The sequence below is a fragment of the Acanthopagrus latus genome, chromosome 1 (genome assembly GCF_904848185.1).
Source record: "Acanthopagrus latus isolate v.2019 chromosome 1, fAcaLat1.1, whole genome shotgun sequence".
Taxonomy (NCBI): domain Eukaryota; kingdom Metazoa; phylum Chordata; class Actinopteri; order Spariformes; family Sparidae; genus Acanthopagrus; species Acanthopagrus latus.
The window spans coordinates 16,484,771-16,506,953 of NC_051039.1; the positions used below are offsets into that span (position 1 = coordinate 16,484,771).

Here is a 22,183-nt window from a genome sequence, read left to right on the forward strand (position 1 = left end):
TTCCTGCTCTAGCACCACAACACTGATGTATATCTGTGAGTAAGAACCGTCTGCCTCCGCAAAAGAATCAATCAGGCACTGAAAACAATTAAATGACTCCATAGTACTCACATGTCACTGTTAGCTAATCGCCTGAACTCCTGCACACTAAGAGGCTTCTTCTGGATGTTATATTGAGTGAAGAGCCCCGATTGACCCGCCACCATTTGCTGGATTGGAGCATCAATCATCAGATCATCAATGTCATCATAGGTACGACGGGGCTTCCAGCCTTTAGGAGGAATCACCTGAGGGACAAATGGAGGGGGAAATCACTGCTGTTGAATATAAAGCAGGAACAGAGTCACTTTGTACAATAAAAACATTTCATCATTGGGAATAAGCATTAGTTAACCTGCCATGTTCAATAGGGTTCCTAGCTGATTATTCATTTATATATATTCTATCACTGTGATCCTGAACATCCTGTCAAAGCTGAAATGCTACCTACCTTAGCAAGCCCCGCACGGTGTGCACCCTGAGACTCCATGTAAACCAGGTACTGGTTGAAGTCCTTGAACTCTTCCATGGTGGGCCTGAAGGTCATGATCTTGCAGGAGGGGTTCGCAGGGGTGAACACCTCTGCTCCCGCCATCCTGCTGCCTCACCAGATGTGACCTGGGATGGGGGGGGACATCAACATATTTCATAATTGGTATTTAACTGTAAATTAGACGGAAAATCATGTTGTGGAGGAAGATAAATAATGTGTACTCCAGCCGGAATGATACTCAAATTTTAGGGTAGATGCCAATACTGATATGAGGGAGCACAAAATCCTGATATCAATATATCGGCTGATATTCTCAATATACAGAATATCTACTGTATATGTATATAAACTATACATTAACACACATCTCTTTGCAATGATCCCTCAAATGTGATGGTTAAACAGCAGGATATTATCAGTGCAACAATAAACTTTATTTAGCAAAATGACATCAGGGTTAGGTTGCTGGTTCAAATCCCGGCTCCGGGCAAGGCTGAGCTGCATGTCGAAGTGTCCTTGAGCAAGATACTGAACCCCACATTGCACATCAGTAAGGGCCCTGCGATGAGCTGGCGACTTGTCCAGGGAGTACCCTGCCCTCGCCCTGAGACAAGGCTGGGATTGGCTCCAGCCGCAACATCCCGCGACCCCATGGAAAGGGATAAGCGGTTACGGATAATGACATGACATGACTTCAGGGTTTTGAAACATTAAACCTCATTTGTAATTTAATAATCATAACTTACCCCAAACATATTTTTTTCCAACAAAAATCGCACAACATATGCGTCAATACCAAAATACCTGTGATAGGCCGTTATCAGCCAATAATATTTGATAACAACAATTATAACTAATAATTAACCATTTCATTTAAATAGATCTATAGTTTCATGATACTCAAAATCACTTTACAAAACAAAATTAAAAAAGGAAACCAAAACATTGAAAACATAGACAAGAATTCCACCTCAACAGGTGGAGTCTGATGAGTGATTTAGATGTGGACAGAAAGGTTTAAACTTAATCTGCTAAATCTGTTTTTTAAAAAGGTATAATATCCCCTATTCAGATGGTGAATGGAGGTTTTAGATACCGTAAGCTTTAAAAGTCTGGCCAAAGGAAAACGTGTGAAAAGTAATAAATATTGGTTTGTTTGAACTCTTGATGGTTGTTAATTAGCTTAACCTCTCAGTTGTTTTTGGTTGCTGAGTGTTTTATGACAGAATTAAATCCAAACTAATAACAAGATCACTACTTTTAATAACTTAGTTCACCTTTTTTTGCACCTGTTGCAGTGATACATTCAGTGTGGCACTGAATCAGTACAATTTAAAACTAGTGCGAATGTGACATATTTTATACAAGTGTTTATATTTATTTTCTCTTTGCCTATATTTCTAATTTCTTGTTATGCATTTTATTTCAAACATGATCAAATATGTGCCAATCAAATGAATTCACAGGTGTGTTACGTGGACCTGAGAGGGAATAGCTTTGTGTGCTAGTGACAGGTTCACCACCAGATGGAGGTAGAGATTCAACAAATGTCGATTTGATCCTTTGATCCTTGCTGATGCCAACAACCCTTTTCAGATTTTTGTCCCATCCACCCATCCCACTCCCAACTCTGACTTTACTGGGTGCATTCAGACAAAGGATCATTTACCCCGAGTTAACCTATTCTGATATCCAGCCTTGTATTTCTCCACACCGCGATTTAACTGCACACCAATGGCAATGGCGTGCGACCCGGTTATGTAACAGGCATTTGCAGGCTGAACAAGTTTATTTAAAAAAAGAAACCAGCCACAGTGTTTAGACACGATGTATTTGAAGCCTAACTCTTTGTTCGGCTATTTAAATTAACAATTCAAAACGTGGGTAACCTTAGCGGGGCAAACTCGGCCTATTTTAATAAAAACAAACCTGTTTAAAATAAGAAAAACTCAAATAAATCTCGGCTGAATTATAGTTTCGCTTGTAACACAACCAGAGTGTCTGTAGCTTGGCACATCTTTGTTGTCTGCCCAGCCAGCTAACTAGCCAACTAGCCTACGTTTTGTTTTGATGCAAAGTAATGGCTGCACAGTTAGCGCGGCTTGCTAGCTCAGCCGATAAGCTAACACATATTCAGATGATGGACTCAGTCGGCGCTCTTTAACTCGAATCTGATATGTGTTCATGGTGCCGGTCTCAAAAACACTTTGAGGATAGCAGTTAGGAGGAGGAAGGCACTGCTAATAGTGAAGCTAACCTAGCTAGCTACCACATTAGCTAACTTCTTTCATGCACGAGTCAATGGGGTTTAAATGCCCCTCGCAAGGTGGCTGGAGATAGGCCCGTGGCTACTTCGCTGTGTGACTTTGTGTGGTATAGATGATACTTTGTGGTGTGTATCTACTGTATATGTTCAGTATCGGTATCCCACAAGTTTAGCAGTAGATAGACGAACAATGACAAAGCACACGGTGTGAGATTCACACTGGCACGAACGCGTGCCAACTTCTCTGGTTGGCAGGGCTAACGGTTAGCTGTTGATAGCTGTGGCTAATTCTGCACAAGAGTCACGAAATTCACACTGCTGTGTGAGAAACCGGCACAATACTGAGCTACCGTGCACAATTTCAGACAGCATACCGCGCGTGGTTTTCGTGAAAGTGTACAACGTGAATGCTTTTACCTTGATAGAGAAAGACGGGTTCGTGTTGTTGTTTATCCCCTTCCTTGTTCGTCCAGCTGATTCACATGACAGCTGCTGGCTGCTGCTACTACCGCCGCGATCGTGAGTCGGGGCCGCGTCCGGTACCGCTTCCACTCCAGCTCCTGTGTGTCAACGTGCTAACAGGCACGGCAGTGGACAGAGGCGGGCTGTGGGGCAGACCTTATCCGGGCACTGTGAGATCTGCGGGTCAGCAGCAGCAGAGCCGAGGGACTGGAACGCAGCCAGTGCTGGCTGAAAGTGCACCTGCATCTCCGGCGTGTACACTAACTGTTTAAATTCACACACATCCTCTAAATGTTTTATGTTTCTGTCTCATCAGTTTTATACTCTGATCCGGAGGAGAAGTTGTTGCATATTGATTTTCAATCAAACTTTATTCATAAAGCACATTTCAAACAAATCACAGGTCAATTCAAGCTAAATGAATAAAGAACGTGGCTTTAAAACGAGTTTAGAGACTAATAAACACCAATTGCAACTAACTGAATCGTTAATGAAAAGATAAAAACGAGCACACAATTTTTTAGCTGTTTAATGAGTATAAAAATCACACTTTTTTGTTTGTTTGTTTGTTTGTGTCCAATTGCAGATCAAATTTAATGATTCAAAAGTGTGCTATGTTGGCTCTGGTACTATGGAAGACTGAGGTGCCAAAATCAAAAATAAATGAATAGCTGTCTCAATAAATACATTAATATGCACCGAAAGTCAAGCTGAAACAGAAAAGTGGAAACACAAAGTACCCCAAATTATACATAAGCACTGTACTTAAGTAAATGTTATTAGTAATATTACATCATTGCAAATAACTAACAAGTAGTGGCACTGCTTGCTAAGGTACATGTTATAAATTGTAACTAAATCTGGTGCCTACATCACTCACAATGCAACTTAGCTTCTGAGTGTCATGCTATTAGATTAATGCAGCTTACTCTGGAGTCACAAAAGGTTTTATTGTACTTCTTTTAGGCTAACTGATTCACTGACAGTTGTGAAAAACAACTTACAACTTAAACACCCTTTTATTTAGAAGTAAGTGATACCCAAATGTTGTTGTAATTTATATTACAGAGTAGCTGTATAACGTGCAGTATGTAACTACCACTGCATTTGTTACAATAAAACACTGTTATTAACTGTGGATGTAAAATAATCAGTCTTAAGTAGCTACCTGTCTATGTCTGTTTTATTGTTCGTTTTGTACTGAGTGTTGTATTTTGAGTAAAACAATGAAGTGAACAATACAGTGACACAGCACAGTAATAATAACCCAATGAACTGCTGATTAAATGTAGATAGAGCCAGTTACTGTTGTTGGCCATACCTCAATGCATAATTTAATAAAACACAAGGGGAGAGGCAGCCTAATAAAAACAACTTAAGTAAACTTTATATTTATATGCAGGCGTGACATATCAGAATACAGCAGCACAGAGCATAACAATGATACCATGGTGAATTACTGTAATGGAGCATGTATGGAATTTAAACAAGGGTTATTACTATCAGTTATGTTACACTCACAAACCTATTTTATATCTATTAGTTATGTTCGTGCCATGGGTGTGTGAGTGTGTGTGATGAGGCAGCTGCCGAGGAGTGGCTCTGGTGGCTGCAGTGACACTCTGCTAACTGGGAGGGTCGCTAAATGACTCTCTGCAAACATGGCTGCCCAGGATGAACTCAGTAAGTTTCTCTCTGCGCTATTTGTGTTTAATATCTCTTAAAAATGTCGCGCTGGTGTCCGCCAAACACATACGGGACAACGGACCAGCTTCATTCTAACGACTGTGGTGTTTTTAAAGTCACGGCGAAGCTCGTTTGTTTTTTAAAAAAAACTGGGACACGAACGGGAGCTAGCTGCTCTGCTACACTGCTAGCTAGAATGCTAACGTCAGGCAGGAGGAGGCCGTTTGCCCAGTCATGGTCAAAATGAAACTATCACGCAGGCTGTAAATATATCTTCATCAGTCACACATTTAAGGTGTGGATTTAAAACCTCAATGTGGAGGGCATCCGTGATTAATTGCGTCTGGTGTCACTGGTTGTGAGAAGCCGGTATAGTGACATAGAAATACGTTGGTAGTCTGTCAGCGGTGGTAGCTAGCTGGTTGGTGAGCCATGCCGAGAGAAAGAAGGCAGGGCTGGGTGATGGTTGCACCAACACAGCAGCTGGCAGGGCGAGTTACTAGCCAAAACTGGAGCAACATGCATGAGGGACTGTCTGCTTTTAGTTCATAGTGTTTTGTTTTGAAGGTCGCACAGCCTGCTTCCCCCTTCTAGATGCACACACCCAATTTGGAAAATGGTTGTACTTTAATATCTGAATGAAAATCTATTGGTAAATTAACTCTAGTAGATGTATTGCATTTTGTAGATGCGTCTACTCTCAGTATATAAACATGAGATGTAAGAGGTTTATCAAGGTATTCAATGTGTTTTTTTTTGTTTTTTTTTTGACAGATCAACTGGAGCGTGTGTTCCTCCGCCTGGGCCATGCAGAAACAGATGAGCAGCTACAGGACATTATCTCCAAGTTCTTACCCCCTGTGCTCCTCAAACTCTCCAGCGTTCAGGAGGGTGTGCGGAAGAAAGTAAGACGGGTGTTGCCTATCTCTGTGCCAGAAGAGATTACTTTGACACTTTAGTCGGTGCTCTTTAGCTACACCTCAGAAAAATGTGAATATATTACAGCCTAATGCCATCAGCAGATCCTTCGCCTCAAATATTTGCTTAATTTTAACCAAATGTTTAACATAAGCCCATATAACTTCAGATGTATATATACTGAGTCACCTCTTGCTAATGTAAGTATGCTCTTATGGAGCTTGGATATATTCTATTTTGCTAGTGAGTGTCAGTGATAGATTTGGTGGTTATGCATTCATTTTAAGTAAACCACTTAATTACTTTCCATGCCACCTCTCTTAGGTAATGGAGTTGTTGGTCCACCTGAACAAGAGGATAAAAAGCCGACCCAAGATTCAGTTACCAGTAGAAACTTTGCTGGTACAGTACCAGGACCCTGCAGCCGCCTCCTTTGTGACGGTAAGAATTAAATTTGACAGGTTTGGTCTTATAATGCTTGACTGGTAATCCGATCAGGGTGATTTCAAAATGATTAAGATTCATTCAAGCCATAATGGGTGGCTGCAGCTCAGGAGGCAGTTGTCCACCAGTCAGAGGGTCGATGGTTCGAGTCCTGGCCCCTGCTGTGTCGATTTCTTCCATCAGTGTGTGAGTGTGTATCAATGGTTATCGCTCCTGAGGAGCAGGTGGTGCCTTGCATGGTAGTCTCCGCCACCAGTGTACGGATGTGTCTGTGAATGGGTGAATTCTGACTTTTCTTGTGAAGCTAAGATCAGAGAAGTGCTATTTATATACAGGCCATTTATCATTCTGTTTATGGAGAGGTGACTTATTGAGGTAGGTTGTCACTGATGTTGATTATATACAGGTGCAGCAATACTGATTGAATCTTGATTTTTATTGTTGTTTTAAGTATCAGTCCATTGTTTGAGACAGGTGTGGTAATAATTTCTGTATTTTGTAGAATTTCACGATCATCTACATCAAAATGGGCTACCCACGTCTGGAGGTGGGGAAGCAGTGTGAGCTAGCCCCTACCCTTCTCACTGCCATGGAAGGCAAGCCACAACCACAGCAGGACAGGTGAGGGGGACAAATACCCACCTTCTGATGCTCAATGATATTTACTATTATTGCAATACCCAGTTAAAAGTAAGGTTTGTTTGGTTTTTTTAGACACAAGTGACACGCCTATAAAGTTGAGCACAGATACTCTGTCCTTTCAACATGAGGTTGACCCTTTCAATTCACTGTTGGACTCTGGATTTCACTTCACTCTCTCTGTCTTCTCAGCCTGATGCATCTGCTGATTCCGACTCTTTACCACATGAAGTACCCTGCAGACACCTCCAAGAATGCTACTCCATTTAACCTAACCGAGAGGCCAAAGACCGTGCAGCTGCTGCAGGAGTTCATGTTAGATGTTTTACTGATGCCTTATGGGTGAGGTCCTGCTGTGTGGTGAGGTTATTTTGTGGCCTTGCTCCATTGAAATTAGTTTATTAGTTGTTCGCGCAAAAGCATTTTAGCTTTTAAACTAGATCTTTTTTTTTTTCTTCGGCTCACCTAGGTTTGTGCTAAACGAATCCCCGACTCGTCCAGCTCCCTCCTCCTCCCAGGGAGGTTCTGCAGATGGGACAGTTGCTGCGGGTGGCCAGGGTCTCCCCCAGCCTCCCCCAGGGATGAGTGTCTATGCTGCCAAGAGGGTGATTGGAGAGGCTCAGTGGAGTGCTGAGCAGCTAGAGCAGGTACGATAACTGAAGCTGGAGGGTCAGTAGTGGTCATGTTTTTGTCAGTTCAGTCGGTTTACAGGTTTGTGTATACTTACTAGTTAAATCTAGAGTATATCCCAAAAGCTATTCTTCGTCAGTTCAAGATATATCAAAAATTTAACACAGTTTTTGGACAAGGCAAGTTTAATTGTGAGGCCTGTACTTAAAGGGCTGTTTACAGATTTTTAGGGTACATGTAGGTGTACACATTTTATTTTGTTTGATTATCAGCTAATCAGCTTCCTTTTCTTGTGTATTCGTATCAACAGTGTAAACTGGGCATAGTGAAGTTCATTGAGGCAAAGCAAGTCCCAGAGGTGGAGACAGTGGTGCATCTGGTGGTGGCCTCAAGCGACACCCGACACAGTGTGGCCACTGCAGCTGATCTGGAGTTGAGGAGCAAACAGAGGTAGGTGAAGGAGATTGAATCATCTTTGGTTCATATGTTCTGATGAATTATCAAGTCGTCTACTCTGTAATCTTTCCTTGAACTTAGTAAATCACACAAGGAATTACTAAATTACCACACCCTTTTAATCCTATTAAAATCATTAATCTCTGATTGAGTCTTTGCCATTTGTTGCCAACATTTACTTCAGGCTGTGGCTGATATCTATTTAAATCAGAAAGCAATGCTTAGAGTATAAATTTCAATTCACATATATGTTAATTTACTTGTTTTATCACCTTACAGCATCATCGATTGGAACAATCCTCAAATTATCAACAAGATGTACAAGGTGTATCTGGGGGATGTTCCTCTTAAAACAAAGGTTTGTGAACTCATTCATTTGATTTTCACATTTAATCAAATAGTTTTCATATGTTTAAATAAATAAATAAATAAATAAATAACATTGTTCTGCATGCGCACCCAGGGTGGCAATATGAAGCAAGAGCTGAAACATGAGCCAGTAAGCACAAGGGTCAAACTGAAGATCCTGCCACATCTTCTGCGGTCACGACTAGCTGCAGAGTGCTTTCCAGCTAATATTCAGGTAGACTTTTTGCTTGATGTTTGCAGGTGAATTTCTGTAATCTCAATTTCATGGCTTAAATTTTGAAAACACAAGTTGGAGTAAGTGTCATCAGGCAGTGTATGGTTCAATCATTTTTCTCTTCCACAGGTTGTCTATGATGGTCTGTTTGGAGCCAACACCAACAACAAACTGCTGTCTCTCACCTTGCAGTTTGTCCATCACATCTGCATGGTGTAAGCAAAGTGCACTTTTTCCTTTTGTGGTTTGAGCTATTTTGAATTTCTGTGTTGTTGTTATTTTAATTTAGTTTGGGCTCTTTATGTTTTCCAGATGTCCTGACACTAATAAACCGTTGGGACTAATGCTGCTTAATGGTCTTACCAAGCTAATCAATGAATACAAGGAGGTAAAACTACTAATGGCAACACACATTTAAACTGCAGCCCAGTCATTAATATGACTAATACCATCTCAACATTTGTCCTTGCAGGATCCTAAGTTGCTATGTGTTGCCTACTCTGCTGTTGGAAAGCTGTCAAGGTAAAATAAAATACCTCTCATTTCCCTTTAAACACTTCCAGCTTGGTGTGGAATTTTAGAAATGAATACTATTCTACCTTTATATCCTCTTTTCCAGCCGCATGCCACAGCTCTTCACAAAGGATATTGCACTTGTACAGCAGTTTTTTGAGTCCATGTGCAAGGTAGGTAAAAGAGCTCTAGAAAAAAGGACATTACATTCACATGAAACTCAGCAGCACACAACACAATATTAAAAGTAAACCAACAGTACTGGTTTATTGTATAATGTTTTTCTAAGCTTATAAGAGACCACAGCGGTGCATCTGATATTGACATTTCCATAATTCTGCATCTTCTTCAGGAGGAAGCGGATGTCCGTCTTGCCATCCAAGAAGCTTTGTCTATGATGGTTGGAGCTTATGCCAACCTACAGGGGGCACTGCTGAACTTGATGGAGGCCCTGGTGGCTGCATACATTGGAAAGGTGAGTGTACACAGGCAAAATGTATGTTGGACATTGAATTTAAAAATCATTAATGTTGACTAAATCGATAACTAGGCATGAGGCAAATAAAACACTCTTGATCTTCTTCTTCTTCTTCAGCCGGAGGTGCAAGTTCGTCAGGTGGCCATGAAGTTTGCCAGCACAGTGTTTGCTCCTGATCACGTGCCATCAAGATACCTGCTGCTCCTGGCAGCTGGTGATCCGTAAGTCCCAAAACACAAATATTCAACATAATGGTCAACAGATTGCAGCATCAATATACCATCAGCATTTTTGAATCTTGAAAGCACGTATTATTTCAAAACTAATTTTTTTTCAAAACTATGTTTTAGGAGGGAGGAAGTGTCTGGGGAGGCCCAGAAAGCTCTGAGAGCTTTTTCTACCAAGAGCTCAGAGAAGGAAGGACCAAAGCCAATGCCATCATTTCCTGACATGGTGGCCTATGTCCAAGAAAAGGTGAGGCTCAGTCCATATTTGTCATCATCTTGGAGGTGATACACCCAGATTACAGATACCAGAAAGAAAGAAATCATGACTCTCATTGCATATTGGTAATGTTGTTATCAGGCAGCTCAGAGGATCAAGACTCCAGCTAAGTATATTGTTGGAACCTCCACTATTCCTTTCAACCCATCTGCATTTGGGGAGGTAAATATTAATCTGAGACATGGATGATTTTCACCTTTTTTTCACTGCAGGCACCTAATTTTTCTGTTCGATTGTCTCCAGATTGTGCTCTATCTGCGGATGTGTTTGGCCTACAGCGCTGGGGCCACGCCTATGTCCGCACGCCTGACAGACATGCAGGATGATGCACCAGCCATCGGCCACTACATCCACACACTGCTGACCTCTGAGCATCAGTCGTCAGTATCAAAGGGTTCTGAGGCTAATCCTGTTCATGTGTACATGGATCTACTGCAGCAGCTGCTGTCTGCTGTCGGGGGTGAGCGAAGTTAAACTTGCTCTATTCTTGGGGCCATTCTATTATACTACAGAATTAAATCAGGTCTACTTTGTTAGTATGGGTTTCCTTGCGATAATTTCATATAGCTTATGTTTATTGCTCTGAGTCACAATTGTGTCTTCAGTGAAGTTCAATAAAGTGGTACAGAAAAAGCTAGGGTGTCATTGTTTATTGAACTTATTAGAAATAATGTATGCACAGTGTTGTGGAGTTTTTTGTGATCATAATTGTGGTAATGTCTATGTTCTCAACAGGAATCCCAGTTATGTACTGTCTGCTAGAGGTGGTGTCTGTCTGCCCAGAGAAACTGGCCCCCAGATATGCTGATAAAATTGATTGGATTAAAGTGAGTATTTTATCTATTGATGTGTTTAATTAGATGTTAGATGGAGGCAACTCTCTGTTAACTTTTATTGTGCTCAAATTAGAGCTGAATATCGGCACCACTAAACAGTTAGCCCCATTATTTAGCATCCTATGATATTGGAGCCTAATTCTCAAATCACAGCTGTTTCTCTCTTCTCCAGAGTCTGATGAACACAAATAAGGAGGACATGAGAGAGCTCGCAGCACAGCTGTACGCTTTAGTGATTTCCACCATGACTGGCAACGAGCTGCAGATGGCTGTTCACAACCTGGTCAAAATCACCAAAGACAACCATGTAAGCCACTTTGTCTCTATGAAGTTTTTTGTACTTTCAAAGTGTGCTTTTTTCCCTAAAGTAAATATTTTTGGTTTTGTTGACCCACAGAGCCCTGAGACTCAGCATGGCGCCATCTTAGCTCTCGGCTATATGGTGGGAAGATACATGAGCAGGAAGAAAGCTCTCACCTCGAGTGACTCGACGCACAACATGGAGCAGCCAATGAGCATCACTTCCCAAGAAGATGATGAACTTGTTGCCATGGCCACCAAGACAATTGGTATGTAATTATTTTGGTTTTATCATGGGCACTGTTTATTGACTCTAGTAGGTTTAGAGTTCATTAAATTGGTGTTAAGTTTCTATTTATTTCCCTGGATTCTGAGAAGGAGATGTAAAGGGAATTGTTAATCTTCTTCCCATTACAAAAGATTTTTCCTTTTTTTTTTTTTTTTTTACCATTAAACTTTTTATGTCAACACAAATGATTCCATCTGCTCATTATGGGTTTATCAACCTGTATGTGTTTCCATCTAGGTTCCTTCCTAGACAGCAGTAGTGCACTGCTGGCTGTAGCAGCATGCACAGCTCTAGGAGAAATTGGGCGGAATGGCCCCCTGCTGATACCTGCTGAGGGGGATGGCTTCACCAAACTGTCAGCTGTGGAGAACCTGCTGGCTCGCATCCCCTCTGGCAAGGAAAGTACAAAGGTAACCTGGGACTCAACAAAAGGAAGCACTTGCTGTGATATTTCCTTTGCGATGACACATTGCTATACTCCATTCCTGCTCAATGTATTAATGGCAACTCAGATCTTCAACTAAAATATTTGCAACTTGCATCATGTTGTTTGTTTCTGCCTCCCCCAGATGAAGGAGCGATCAATCCAAACATTGGGTTACCTGCCTGTGGGAGATGGAGACTTCCCCCATCAGAAGAAGCTGCTGCAGGGTCTCATGGATTCTGTAGAGGTATGAAACATGACTGACTGATGGCAGCAATGCAGGGCTTCAAACAGACAGCAAAAGCAGTCAGAACTAACACATTATTTGGGAGTGTTAGAGTTAGTAGGAACAAGCTACCCGAGTAAAAGCTGTAAAATGATGTATGTTCCCTGAAACACAAGTAGTCTTTTAAAAAACTATTGAAGAAGTCTACTTGTTTTGCAGATTTCTTCATATCTTTGATCTAGTCTCTGTGAAGTTTTCTGAGAGGCTCAGTAGTAGAAAAATCTCACATTTTCTCTCTTTAGGCCAAGCAGGTGGAGCTGCAGTTTACAGTTGGAGAGGCTATAACCAGTGCTGCAGTGGGCACCAGCTCAGGAGCTGCCAGAGACCCATGGACCTGCACCGAGGACCAGTACAGCCCACCACAAAGTACGTACTTTCAGCTGTCCTGTAGTATTCGAAAAGCCCTTCAGACAGTTGATGTACATATTTGTTCATGTACAAAAATGAATTACTCAAATGATAATGCATATCTGATTTTTGTTTTAGTATGTTTTGAGGCTGACTGTCCGCATTGCTGTAATCAAATGATCAGATTTTTCAGACTGTTTCTTGCATGATGACAGTGATTGTCACATTAAAATGTTTGCTGATGAAAAACACCATTTCTGTCTTTACTAGTTATCAGATATTACTTTTCCTCATTGTACGTTTACATACAATAGTTAATTTTTATCTAAACCTCAGATGCTGCCTCAGCAAAACTAGACGTGAATTGCTGTCCGTCAATTCTCCTCCTTTCCCTGCTAGATGTGAAAAACAATGATGTGGTTCCTTGGGTCCTCAAGTCCATCCTGTCCAAGTACATACCCAGTCAGAACCCCCATGTCCGACAGGCATCCTGCATATGGCTGCTCTCCCTGGTCAAGAAACTCAGCCAACACAAGGAAATCACGGTGGGTCTATTGTGCAACAACATACGTCTGAATCTAAAGACAAATTGGTTTCACAGTTTCATTGCAGTGTAAAGTATAATATATTGTATTTATTAATGTAATTTAATGTCAAAGTTAAGGGTATTACAACATAGTTTTGTTTTGTTTTTTTAAATTGAGCGAAATCAAGTCACAATCTCGAACTTCGAATTTAAAAAATGGAATCGTCGATGCTACAGCCAGCCAAACGATAGCATGGTGTTAAACCATCACTGTTCGTCGATGATTTCCTCCAGGGCCGAGGTATATGTTTACCTTCGGGGTGAACGCCTTTCATGTGTTAAGCTGGTCGGGAAACAATACCAGCAAGCTTTGCTGTATCTTGAGGAGCTGTCGCCTTTATTCACTGCCAAACTGCAGATTATATTGTACACTTTATTGCTGTTGCTACTGCTGCTACTCCTTTCGCTTCTCCTTCCTCTCCTATTCATTCACTGCCTGCACGTATGTATGCTCTCTTACTCTCTTACTCTTGCCCACTCACACTTTACGCACACAAACCTCACACACCGCCCTATTCCTAAAAGGGGCTACGCCACTCTTACAACAATGGCAACCGCAGATGCACTTTCACTGAAGGCACTATTTTGGATTTCCACTGAGTTATGTTGACAGTGTTCGCGTTGTTGACAGTTTGCAAACTTTCCAGAAACTAGATGGCAGGTTATTTTGTTTAAGTTTCCAATTGACTGAATATATAAGTTATTGTTACATTATGTTGTTGATAAATGTTTTAAATTTGTAGTGTACTGTGGTACATTGCAAGGTCAGATATTATATTGCATAAAAGTCTAGTCTAAAAATGGCATAGCAACCTGTGCTTTAAAAAAAATAGATGCAAAAATCAAGAAACAAATCAAACTTTGACCTTAGAATCGAAAATTTAATCAAATCGAGGATTTGGAGAATTGTGACACCCCTAGTCAAAGATAATCCTGACTGCCTGAAGGTAGAATTTACTCGTTAACTACATATGTTGAGTCACTTTTGTTTGTAATGTGAATAATTCTCTTCTCCTCCCTTTGCTCCTACAGTCCCATTTGAAGGAGATTCAAGTGGCGTTCATCTCTGTTCTCTCAGACCCTGATGGTAAGAAGAGAGTTCTGTCTAACCAGATGGTTAGATCGGTCTGTTCATTACTGACACCAGCCAGTGCTTTTCAAATGTATCTGTTCAACATTACAAAACGAACAGAAACACTTGCTTGCTCTCTGTCTTTCCTAAGTCCTCATCCATCGTTTTTTTTCTTCTTTCACCTAGAGTTGAGTCAGGATGTGGCGTCTAAAGGCCTGGGCCTCGTCTATGAGATGGGAGGAGAGGGTGACCAGCAGAAACTGGTGTCCACCCTGGTGGAAACACTAATGACTGGCAAAAGGTGACTGGATGGTTGAGTAAAGGAGAAAGGAATGAAAAGAGAGATGGTTGAAGTCGAAACGTCCTGTCTGTAGGGGAAGAATAAATAAGACCAAAATATTTTCATTGTGTAAAGATATTGTAAAATTCTTCTTCATCTTTGCAAACAGGGTGAAACATGCTGTTTCAGATGAAACAGAGGTGTTCCAAGGAGAAGGTTTGGGGAAAACACCTGATGGGTAAGTCATATGTCACTGCATTAAGACATTTTTTTTGCTCTTTTGATTGTCTAGATGAAAATGCTAAAAATGTCTATGTGGGTTCTGTGTGCTCAAATTGACCTTCTTCTACTTCTTACCTCGATGGCTCCTGGCAGTCATGGACTGACCACATACAAGGAGCTCTGTTCTTTGGCAAGTGACCTGAACCAACCAGATCTCGTCTACAAGTTCATGAACTTGGCCAATCATCATGCCATGTGGAACTCCCGCAAGGTATCCTGCTCATGCATCATACTCACGAACCTCTTTCCTGGCCAACACACGTGCCAGTTTTCCCTCCATCTGTTAAATCTTTCCTTCCACCTGACCTCTCCTCCTTTCAGGGAGCAGCTTTTGGTTTCCACATGATCGCAGCTAAAGCCGGAGAGCAGCTGGCTCCATTCCTGCCCCAGCTCATACCCCGTCTTTACCGCTACCAGTTTGACCCCAACCTGAGCATTCGCCAGGCCATGACTAGCATCTGGGATGCCCTGGTCACTGATAAAACCCTGGTAGGCGTGCACTCACAAAAAGACACAAGATGTAATAATCTACTGTCATTAGAGGTAATGTGAGCATGCATGTTTGTTCTACTGTGTTTTAGGTGGACAAGTATTTGAAGGAGATTCTGCAAGATGTAATTTCCAACTTGACCAGTAACACCTGGAGAGTGCGCGAGTCCAGGTACAATAACAATACACACACTAAACTTCAAACTCTAAAAATGAAGATCATTAAGAATATTGATATCCACTTTTCTATTATTTGATAAATGTGATAATTTATTATTAAGTGTTACATTTTAAAAATACACATAAATGTACGTACAAATAATCAATATTTTGTGTCTCAAGGTAAAAATTTGTTTCTCCACACAATTGGTTTTACTGACAATGGCACTCCAGGTGTCTTTGTTTGGAGGTTTTGCCTGCAACAATTTCTAAAGAGATTTTTGTCTTGTGCCATGTGTTTATTTGGGATGCTTTTCCGGGTGTAAAGTGATAAAACAGCAATTCGCTTCATATCACTCCAAAAGGTTTTTTTGTTTCTTATCCCTTTTCTTCTCTGGCCTAGGAACATTGTAATGGCCCTGCACATTCTAAGCATTGTAACTTGTGTTATCATACTAACCAATATGATCCTTGTAATTATCTTTATGCAGCAAGAGTAGTTCTTTCTCCTCTTACAGTAATTGCAACCTGTTCAGCAAAAGAATGTCAGCTGGAAGCCTACACTGTAATGTAAATGTCAGAAAGAAATGTGTTTTTGATTAATGAATTTTCCTTCCAGCTGCCTGGCCCTAAATGACCTGATTCGCGGCCGCCAAGCTGATGACCTCATTGATCACCTAGCAGAAATATGGGAGACACTCTTCAGAGTCCTTGATGACATCAAGGTTAGCCTAAAATTATCACAAAAGCAACAGATGGTATTTGTAAATAATTCTGACACCATCGAAATAAACTAGAAGATATCATGGGGAGCAGCCATTACTTACACACAGTGCATTACTATAGACATGTCACAGGTAGGGATGATTTCTTTCATGATTTTGTAATGTGATTCTGACGTTGACATTTTTGCATTTCAGGAATCTGTGAGGAAGGCGGCAGACCTAACACTGAAGACACTCAGTAAGGTAAAGTTGGTTGTTACAGAGTTGGGCTTTGAGTTGAATCTTTTCTATAAATGAGCACGTCCAAGGGTCAGTACATCTCTTTCTCTCTCTGTCCAGGTCTGTACTCGTATGTGTGAGTCTACAGGATCTGCAGCCCAGAGAACTGTGGCAGTGATGTTACCAACCCTGCTGGAGAAAGGCATCGTTAGCAATGTATCAGAGGTCCGCTCACTAAGGTAACAGCTCACTCTGAGGACATTTGTGCTGTATGTCTGTTAGTTACAGTAGCATTTTGGTTGTGGGAGTAGATGGCAAACAGGATGTGGATGCCTTTTGGAGTATGACAGGATAAAACTCAGCCCATGTTGAAAGATGTTGAATGTTTTCCACTGTTTTTGTTAAACAATTGTAAAATCAAACCAGATTCTTCTCAAAGTACATTTTACCTAAATATGATCCTGGAAAGATCAAGTGGTGAACTGTGGTTCATTAAGACTGCCATGGCAAGGAGAAATGTACAGATGCAGTTTTCTAATATGTCATGGCTCTTTTGTTCTTCTTCCAGTCATCACATTAGCAGGCTGTAATTTTCTGCCTCATTTTCACCCCACCAATCTATTTTATGTTTTGTCATCCAGTATCCAAACTTTGGTGAAGATCAGTAAGACAGCCGGTGCCAGACTAAAGCCCCATGCTTCCCGGTTGATCCCAGCCCTGCTGGAGGCCCTCAGCACCCTGGAGCCTCAGGTCCTCAACTACCTCAGTCTCAGAGCCACAGAGCAAGAAAAGGTAATCTTAGCCGTCTGCTGCATTCTCTACATTGTCTGGGAACCAAAGCGTTAAGTTTTGTTCACAGGTTCGACCCTATATGAATGTTGTGTTTGTTCTGTCTCTACAGAGTGCCATGGATGCTGCCAGGCTGAGTGCTGCCAAGTCATCTCCCATGATGGAGACTATCAACATGGTAAGAAAAAGACTGCTTAGCAACTGCTGAGTCGCTTGAGGGTATTGGAACCTGTTTTTAGGTGTCACAGGAAAAAATGTAAGGTTCCTACTTTATTAAACATAACAAAAACCCAGTAAGATCTGTGTTGTGTTTTCTCTGTGCTCAGTGCCTGCAGCACCTCGATGTTTCTGTACTGGGAGAACTGGTTCCCAGGCTCTGTGAGCTGCTCAAGAGTGGAGTGGGCTTGGGCACCAAGGTAGACAAATACTTGTGTAATTCTTAGATTTTGTGTAAATGGTGGATTTTGTCTTTTGAGTACACTTGTTTGTACTTAAAGCTATCTTATCATTGTTTTTATATTGATCTCTTTTCTTGGTGTTAGGGAGGCTGTGCTAGTGTCATTGTTTCACTCACAGTGCAGTGCCCCCAGGACCTCACCCCATACTCAGGTAAGATGTAGATATACCTTAACTATTTCTCAGATATGTTTACTGTTTAAAGCAAGTGAACTAATAATAAAGATGTTATGGTGTCTTAAGGTAAACTGATGAGTGCCCTGCTGAGTGGTATCCATGACAGAAGCACCGTCGTACAGAAACAATATGCCTTTGCTCTGGGACATCTAGTCAGAGTGAGCAACACATCTGTTAAGCAGTCTTATTACATTAATTACACCATAGGTTGCTCTCAGTGACTAAGCATGGGTTGTTACTTGTTTTTCCGTCAGACAGCAAAAGACAGCAGTGTAGAGAAACTCCTGCTGAAGCTCAACAGCTGGTACTTGGAGAAAGAAGGTAAGGAATTCACCATTTTCCTCAGAATATGATGATATCTTTGTGCATTTAACTGAATGGTAAACAAACTGTCTTACTCTCAGAGCCAGTGTACAAGTCCTCATGCGCATTGACCGTGCACGCCATCAGCCACTATAGTCCTGATGTGCTGAAGGGCCATGCCGGGGTGGCTCTGCCGCTGGCATTCTTGGGAATGCATCAGGCGCCAGGCCCTGACGAGGAGAAGGGGGAGAGCCACGACGCCACACTGTGGGGTGAGGTGTGGCAGGAGAACGTTCCAGGTGAGAAACACTCAGAGAACCAGCTGATTCAACACCAATCATTACATCTGTAGCTTTTTTTTTTTTTTTTTATTGTGATAACGTAACCTTTTACTCTTCACACTTTACTTTGACTCTAGGAAGCTTTGGAGGCATCAGACTCTACATGACGGAGCTGATTGCTCTCACGCAGACGGCGCTGCAGTCCCAGTCCTGGAAGATGAAGGCTCAGGGTGCTGCTGCCATGGCAACCGTTGCCAAGGAACAGACCGGCTCATTGGTGGCACCACACCTTGGCATGGTGTTAATGGCTCTAATGCAGGGACTGTCTGGACGCACATGGGCTGGAAAGGTAATGATTAAACCACAACAGTAAAAAACAATTAATAAATAAAAAAATAAAAATGTTTTTAAAGAAAATGATTTTTGTTTATCAATTTTTTTTGTTCTTTCAGGAGGAGCTGTTGAAAGCCATTGGATCCGTGGTCTCGAAATGCAGGTGAGGCTCCTTGCAGAACTTTTTTCCTCATAAAATGCTGTTTATTTGTTTTTATTCTGTTTTTCCTTTCTTTCTCACTTTTAGTGCGGAGCTGCAGAAGCCTTGTGCAGGCCAGCCCACCATCTCTGAGGTGCTGGAGCTCGTGCTGAAGGAATGTCGTAAGGAGAGTCTAGTGTACAAAATGGCTGCTTTGCGCTGTGCTGGAGACGTGCTTCACAGCAGCCAGGAAGACCGTTTCAGCGTCTTGGCGGAGATCCTTTTCCCTTTGATCAAGAAGGTTCAATCACATATAATTGTTTTATATCGCACGTTTGTGACTGTGGCACCATATTTGAGGATATAACTGCATTACAACTTGGCTAAATCTATCTTTCTGATTCTCAACAGAGCTGCCCAGAGAGTGGTGGTGCATCACCGAGGTCATTGGACAACGATGATGATGATGACAGAGATGTAAAGGAGAAAGAGCTGCAGACAGAAGCTCTGCTCTGTGCTTTTGAGACTCTTGGAAAGGCTTGGCCAAGAAACTCACAGACTCAGGGTGAGTTTTTCTTTAGAACAGACACAACTGGACCACTGTTTGGATAGAATAAGTCCATTGCTTCAGGGAAACCTATAAACACTAATACACTGTTTTACATATTGCATTGTGTGTGTGACTGTGTGGTGACTAATATTAATCCTTGACACTGAGTAACATTCCCACAACAATATAATGCAGCAAGGATTTATTTTCATTTCCTTACTCTCTTTTTTTGGAGATGAAAACTGGTACAGTTTTTGACTCCCTCTGCCAGCTGCTGCTCATGTTGCAGACCACAGTTGCTCCTTTGAGCCTTGACCGTAGTGATGATCCTCATGTTCAGTAGTAGCATGCAAAATCATAATCAAACTGTTATTTCTGCCTGACCCCAGTAGAGGTAGGAGGATGGATGCACAGATACAAAGCTTATCTTTCTTTACACTTAGAGACATTTTACAGTGCAACAGAAGGATTGAAATACTTACAATTTTTCACTCAGACATAGAAGCACTGGTACTATGATTTTGACATTTTACGTTCTCTAAATATTGTTGTTGTTCACTGGATATGTCAAATGAGCCATTCATAATTTGCCGAATGTCATGTGAACAAAATTATACGCTGCATGATATCACTCGAATACCAAGGCAGCATTTCTCCCACTCACTCCACCACCTTTAAAACAACAGGTGGGTGGGCTGCGGGAAAGCTGAGATGTGGCCTCTACCAAGTAATGTTCTGAACACTGTGTGTCTGCGTCTGTGTGTGTGTGTGTGTGTGTGTGTGTGTGTGTGTGTGTGTGTGTGTGTGTGTGTGTGTGTGTGTGTGTGTGTGTGTGTGTGTGTGTGTGTGTAGCTCGTTTCCAGATGGAGGTGTGCAGTATGATGTGTGAGAAGCTCAAGCTGAGCACCTGGAAAGTCCAGCTTGCTGTTCTACAGTCCATGAAGGCATACTTCCAGGGGTAAGGAACAGACAAGCAAGAGCTTTACCAGAATTTTCTTGTATTTTGTAATTATTGTCGAATCTTGAATTAGTCAAAGTGTACTTAGTTTTAATTTCTACTACTTCTTCTAAGTTTTTTGACTCAACACACTGTTTTCTCTCCGCAGGTTATTGCTGCTAGATAAAGGCAACAAAGACGTCAATGCATTGTCACAGATCCTCACAGACACCTGTGCTGCTCTCACTTACCCTTTAGGTAAGGACCTCACAGTCTCATTCAACCATAGTCTTGATATGAATGCAGCATTTTCCACCATATTTGTGTTTTTTTTCCATTCCAGAAAACAAAAGCTACTCCTCTGTGAGGACAGAGGCCTTGTCAGTTGTGGATCTGATCGTAAAGAGAACTGGAGGTGAGTATTTATTTATGCAAAGATCTTACCACAGGGTTTTGACAATACTCCTCTGCAAATACTTTGAATTTCAACACAAAACTGCTTTTTTGGGGGTCTTTTTTTAGATAGATTAATGTGTCACTGATGAAATACTGTTTTGCCTGTGTGATGTTAACAGAGAGTGAACAGTGGGACTGTGTGTTGGTGAAGAGCCGGGAGCAGCTGCAGCGCTCCCTGTCAACGCTGCAGTCCGACAGCAGACCAGACCTGAGGGATAAGGCCCAGGAGCTGCGCAGACACATCCAGAGCCAGCCCTGAACTCACACACGCACACACACGCTCACACACTGCTCACCCAATCAGCCAGGCATACGCAGTCACACAGTACAACAAAATAGAGCAACATCTTATTACTTGTTTATCAGTAAAACATCGCACACCCCTCTGTCAGACGTCTTTATATTCTCTTTGACATAATCACAAATCTCTCAAATAACTGCATTACTAATCCATATTATGTGTGAGCTGTTCAGACTGGCTTTGTGCAGAAGACTGTTCCACTCTTGCTGACTGACTGATTCACTTTCATGTATGGCTGACAAAGCTCGACTCTGAAGCTTGAAGAGAATACAATAACACAACTTGCTCTGAGTCTCACTCAACTCACGGTGACAAGTGGTGAAGGGCAAGGCTATTATTGTAATGTGTTTTATTTGGTTCATTTAAATGGACAGTAAGATAATGATAATAAATACTATATAAACCAATGTGTTGGGTTTGTGGACGCTGTATACCTATAGCCCCAAAATGGGGACTTTTACTACTGTTGTGGGTTTGCCTACTTATTAAATATGAGAACAGCAGCAGGTTGTACACCTTAGTGGAGTTGCACTTTTCAGAGGTGTGGACACAGCCTCAGTTTTATCACTGTCGCTGATCTGCGGTGATTGACTGAGGAATTGGAGATAATATCCATGTGTGTCCTGTAAATGGTGTCTTCTCCTGTTAGCAAGGTGAATGAGCAAGACAGCAGCCACCTTTGTGATGTCTTGAGAATAAATGAAAAAACAAACCCTGCTGTTCAAGTGTCAAAGTGATACTCTTGTTGTTTGCATTTGTCCCTGATGAAATAAAACTTGACAATTTGGAAAGTGACTTTCTTTTTGTCTTAATACAGAGATAGTTTTACATTTATAGTTTTACATCAAAGTGACAAGATAATGTCAAGTCTGAGGTGCTTGAGAAGCCAAACATTTTGTCATCTAACAGATTTATTAATTTATTTTGAAATGGCTCCATTTACAGCTCTCCCAATGTAATCCAAGGCTCTGAAAGCCCTTATGTCCAGAATTGATTTTAGAGACTTTGTTTACAATCTGTTCTTGGCCCAAAAAGTCACTTTAGCTTCTAAACTA

At 41.5% G+C, this 22,183-nt stretch overlaps 2 protein-coding genes across 8 annotated transcripts in view; one reads left to right on the top strand and one right to left on the bottom strand.

Moving 5' to 3' along the window:
- kdm4c (lysine (K)-specific demethylase 4C) overlaps positions 1–3,526 on the bottom strand; it is a 31,436-nt gene extending 27,910 nt beyond the window's left edge. For 5 of the 6 annotated variants that reach the window (XM_037098003.1, XM_037098018.1, XM_037098039.1 and 2 more), the window contains exons 1-2: positions 491–634; positions 112–287 (exon numbers count right to left, since the gene is read on the bottom strand). In XM_037098003.1, the coding sequence (XP_036953898.1) occupies positions 112–287; positions 491–634 (320 nt within the window). Of the gene's footprint in view, positions 1–111; positions 288–490; positions 658–3,215 lie in introns of those variants that run through there. The other variant, XM_037097998.1, reaches the window with a different exon arrangement.
- A 1,262-nt stretch (positions 3,527–4,788) lies between these two features.
- ecpas (Ecm29 proteasome adaptor and scaffold) lies at positions 4,789–21,923 on the top strand. Of its 2 annotated transcripts, none has more exons than XM_037098350.1 (49): positions 4,789–4,943; positions 5,721–5,851; positions 6,189–6,305; positions 6,811–6,929; positions 7,140–7,289; positions 7,417–7,594; positions 7,888–8,027; positions 8,313–8,391; positions 8,497–8,616; positions 8,746–8,831; positions 8,929–9,004; positions 9,089–9,138; positions 9,236–9,302; positions 9,482–9,604; positions 9,725–9,828; positions 9,958–10,081; positions 10,193–10,273; positions 10,355–10,571; positions 10,847–10,938; positions 11,120–11,254; positions 11,345–11,516; positions 11,774–11,946; positions 12,106–12,207; positions 12,489–12,612; positions 12,994–13,139; positions 14,213–14,267; positions 14,439–14,553; positions 14,702–14,770; positions 14,908–15,025; positions 15,136–15,303; positions 15,396–15,475; positions 16,082–16,187; positions 16,383–16,430; positions 16,527–16,645; positions 17,048–17,198; positions 17,308–17,373; positions 17,522–17,611; positions 17,738–17,804; positions 17,895–17,986; positions 18,083–18,149; positions 18,233–18,430; positions 18,550–18,761; positions 18,865–18,908; positions 18,993–19,185; positions 19,296–19,449; positions 20,287–20,392; positions 20,541–20,629; positions 20,715–20,786; positions 20,947–21,086. In XM_037098350.1, exons 1-49 carry the CDS (start codon positions 4,922–4,924, stop codon positions 21,084–21,086), a joined length of 5,547 nt encoding a protein of 1,848 aa, XP_036954245.1. In that variant the 5' UTR covers positions 4,789–4,921. The 2 variants fall into 2 exon arrangements, with proteins under 2 accessions (XP_036954245.1, XP_036954235.1); XM_037098340.1 differs by lacking the exon at positions 4,789–4,943 and adding an exon at positions 5,526–5,565 and having other exon boundaries at positions 20,947–21,923.
- The last annotated feature ends 260 nt before the right edge of the window (positions 21,924–22,183 follow it).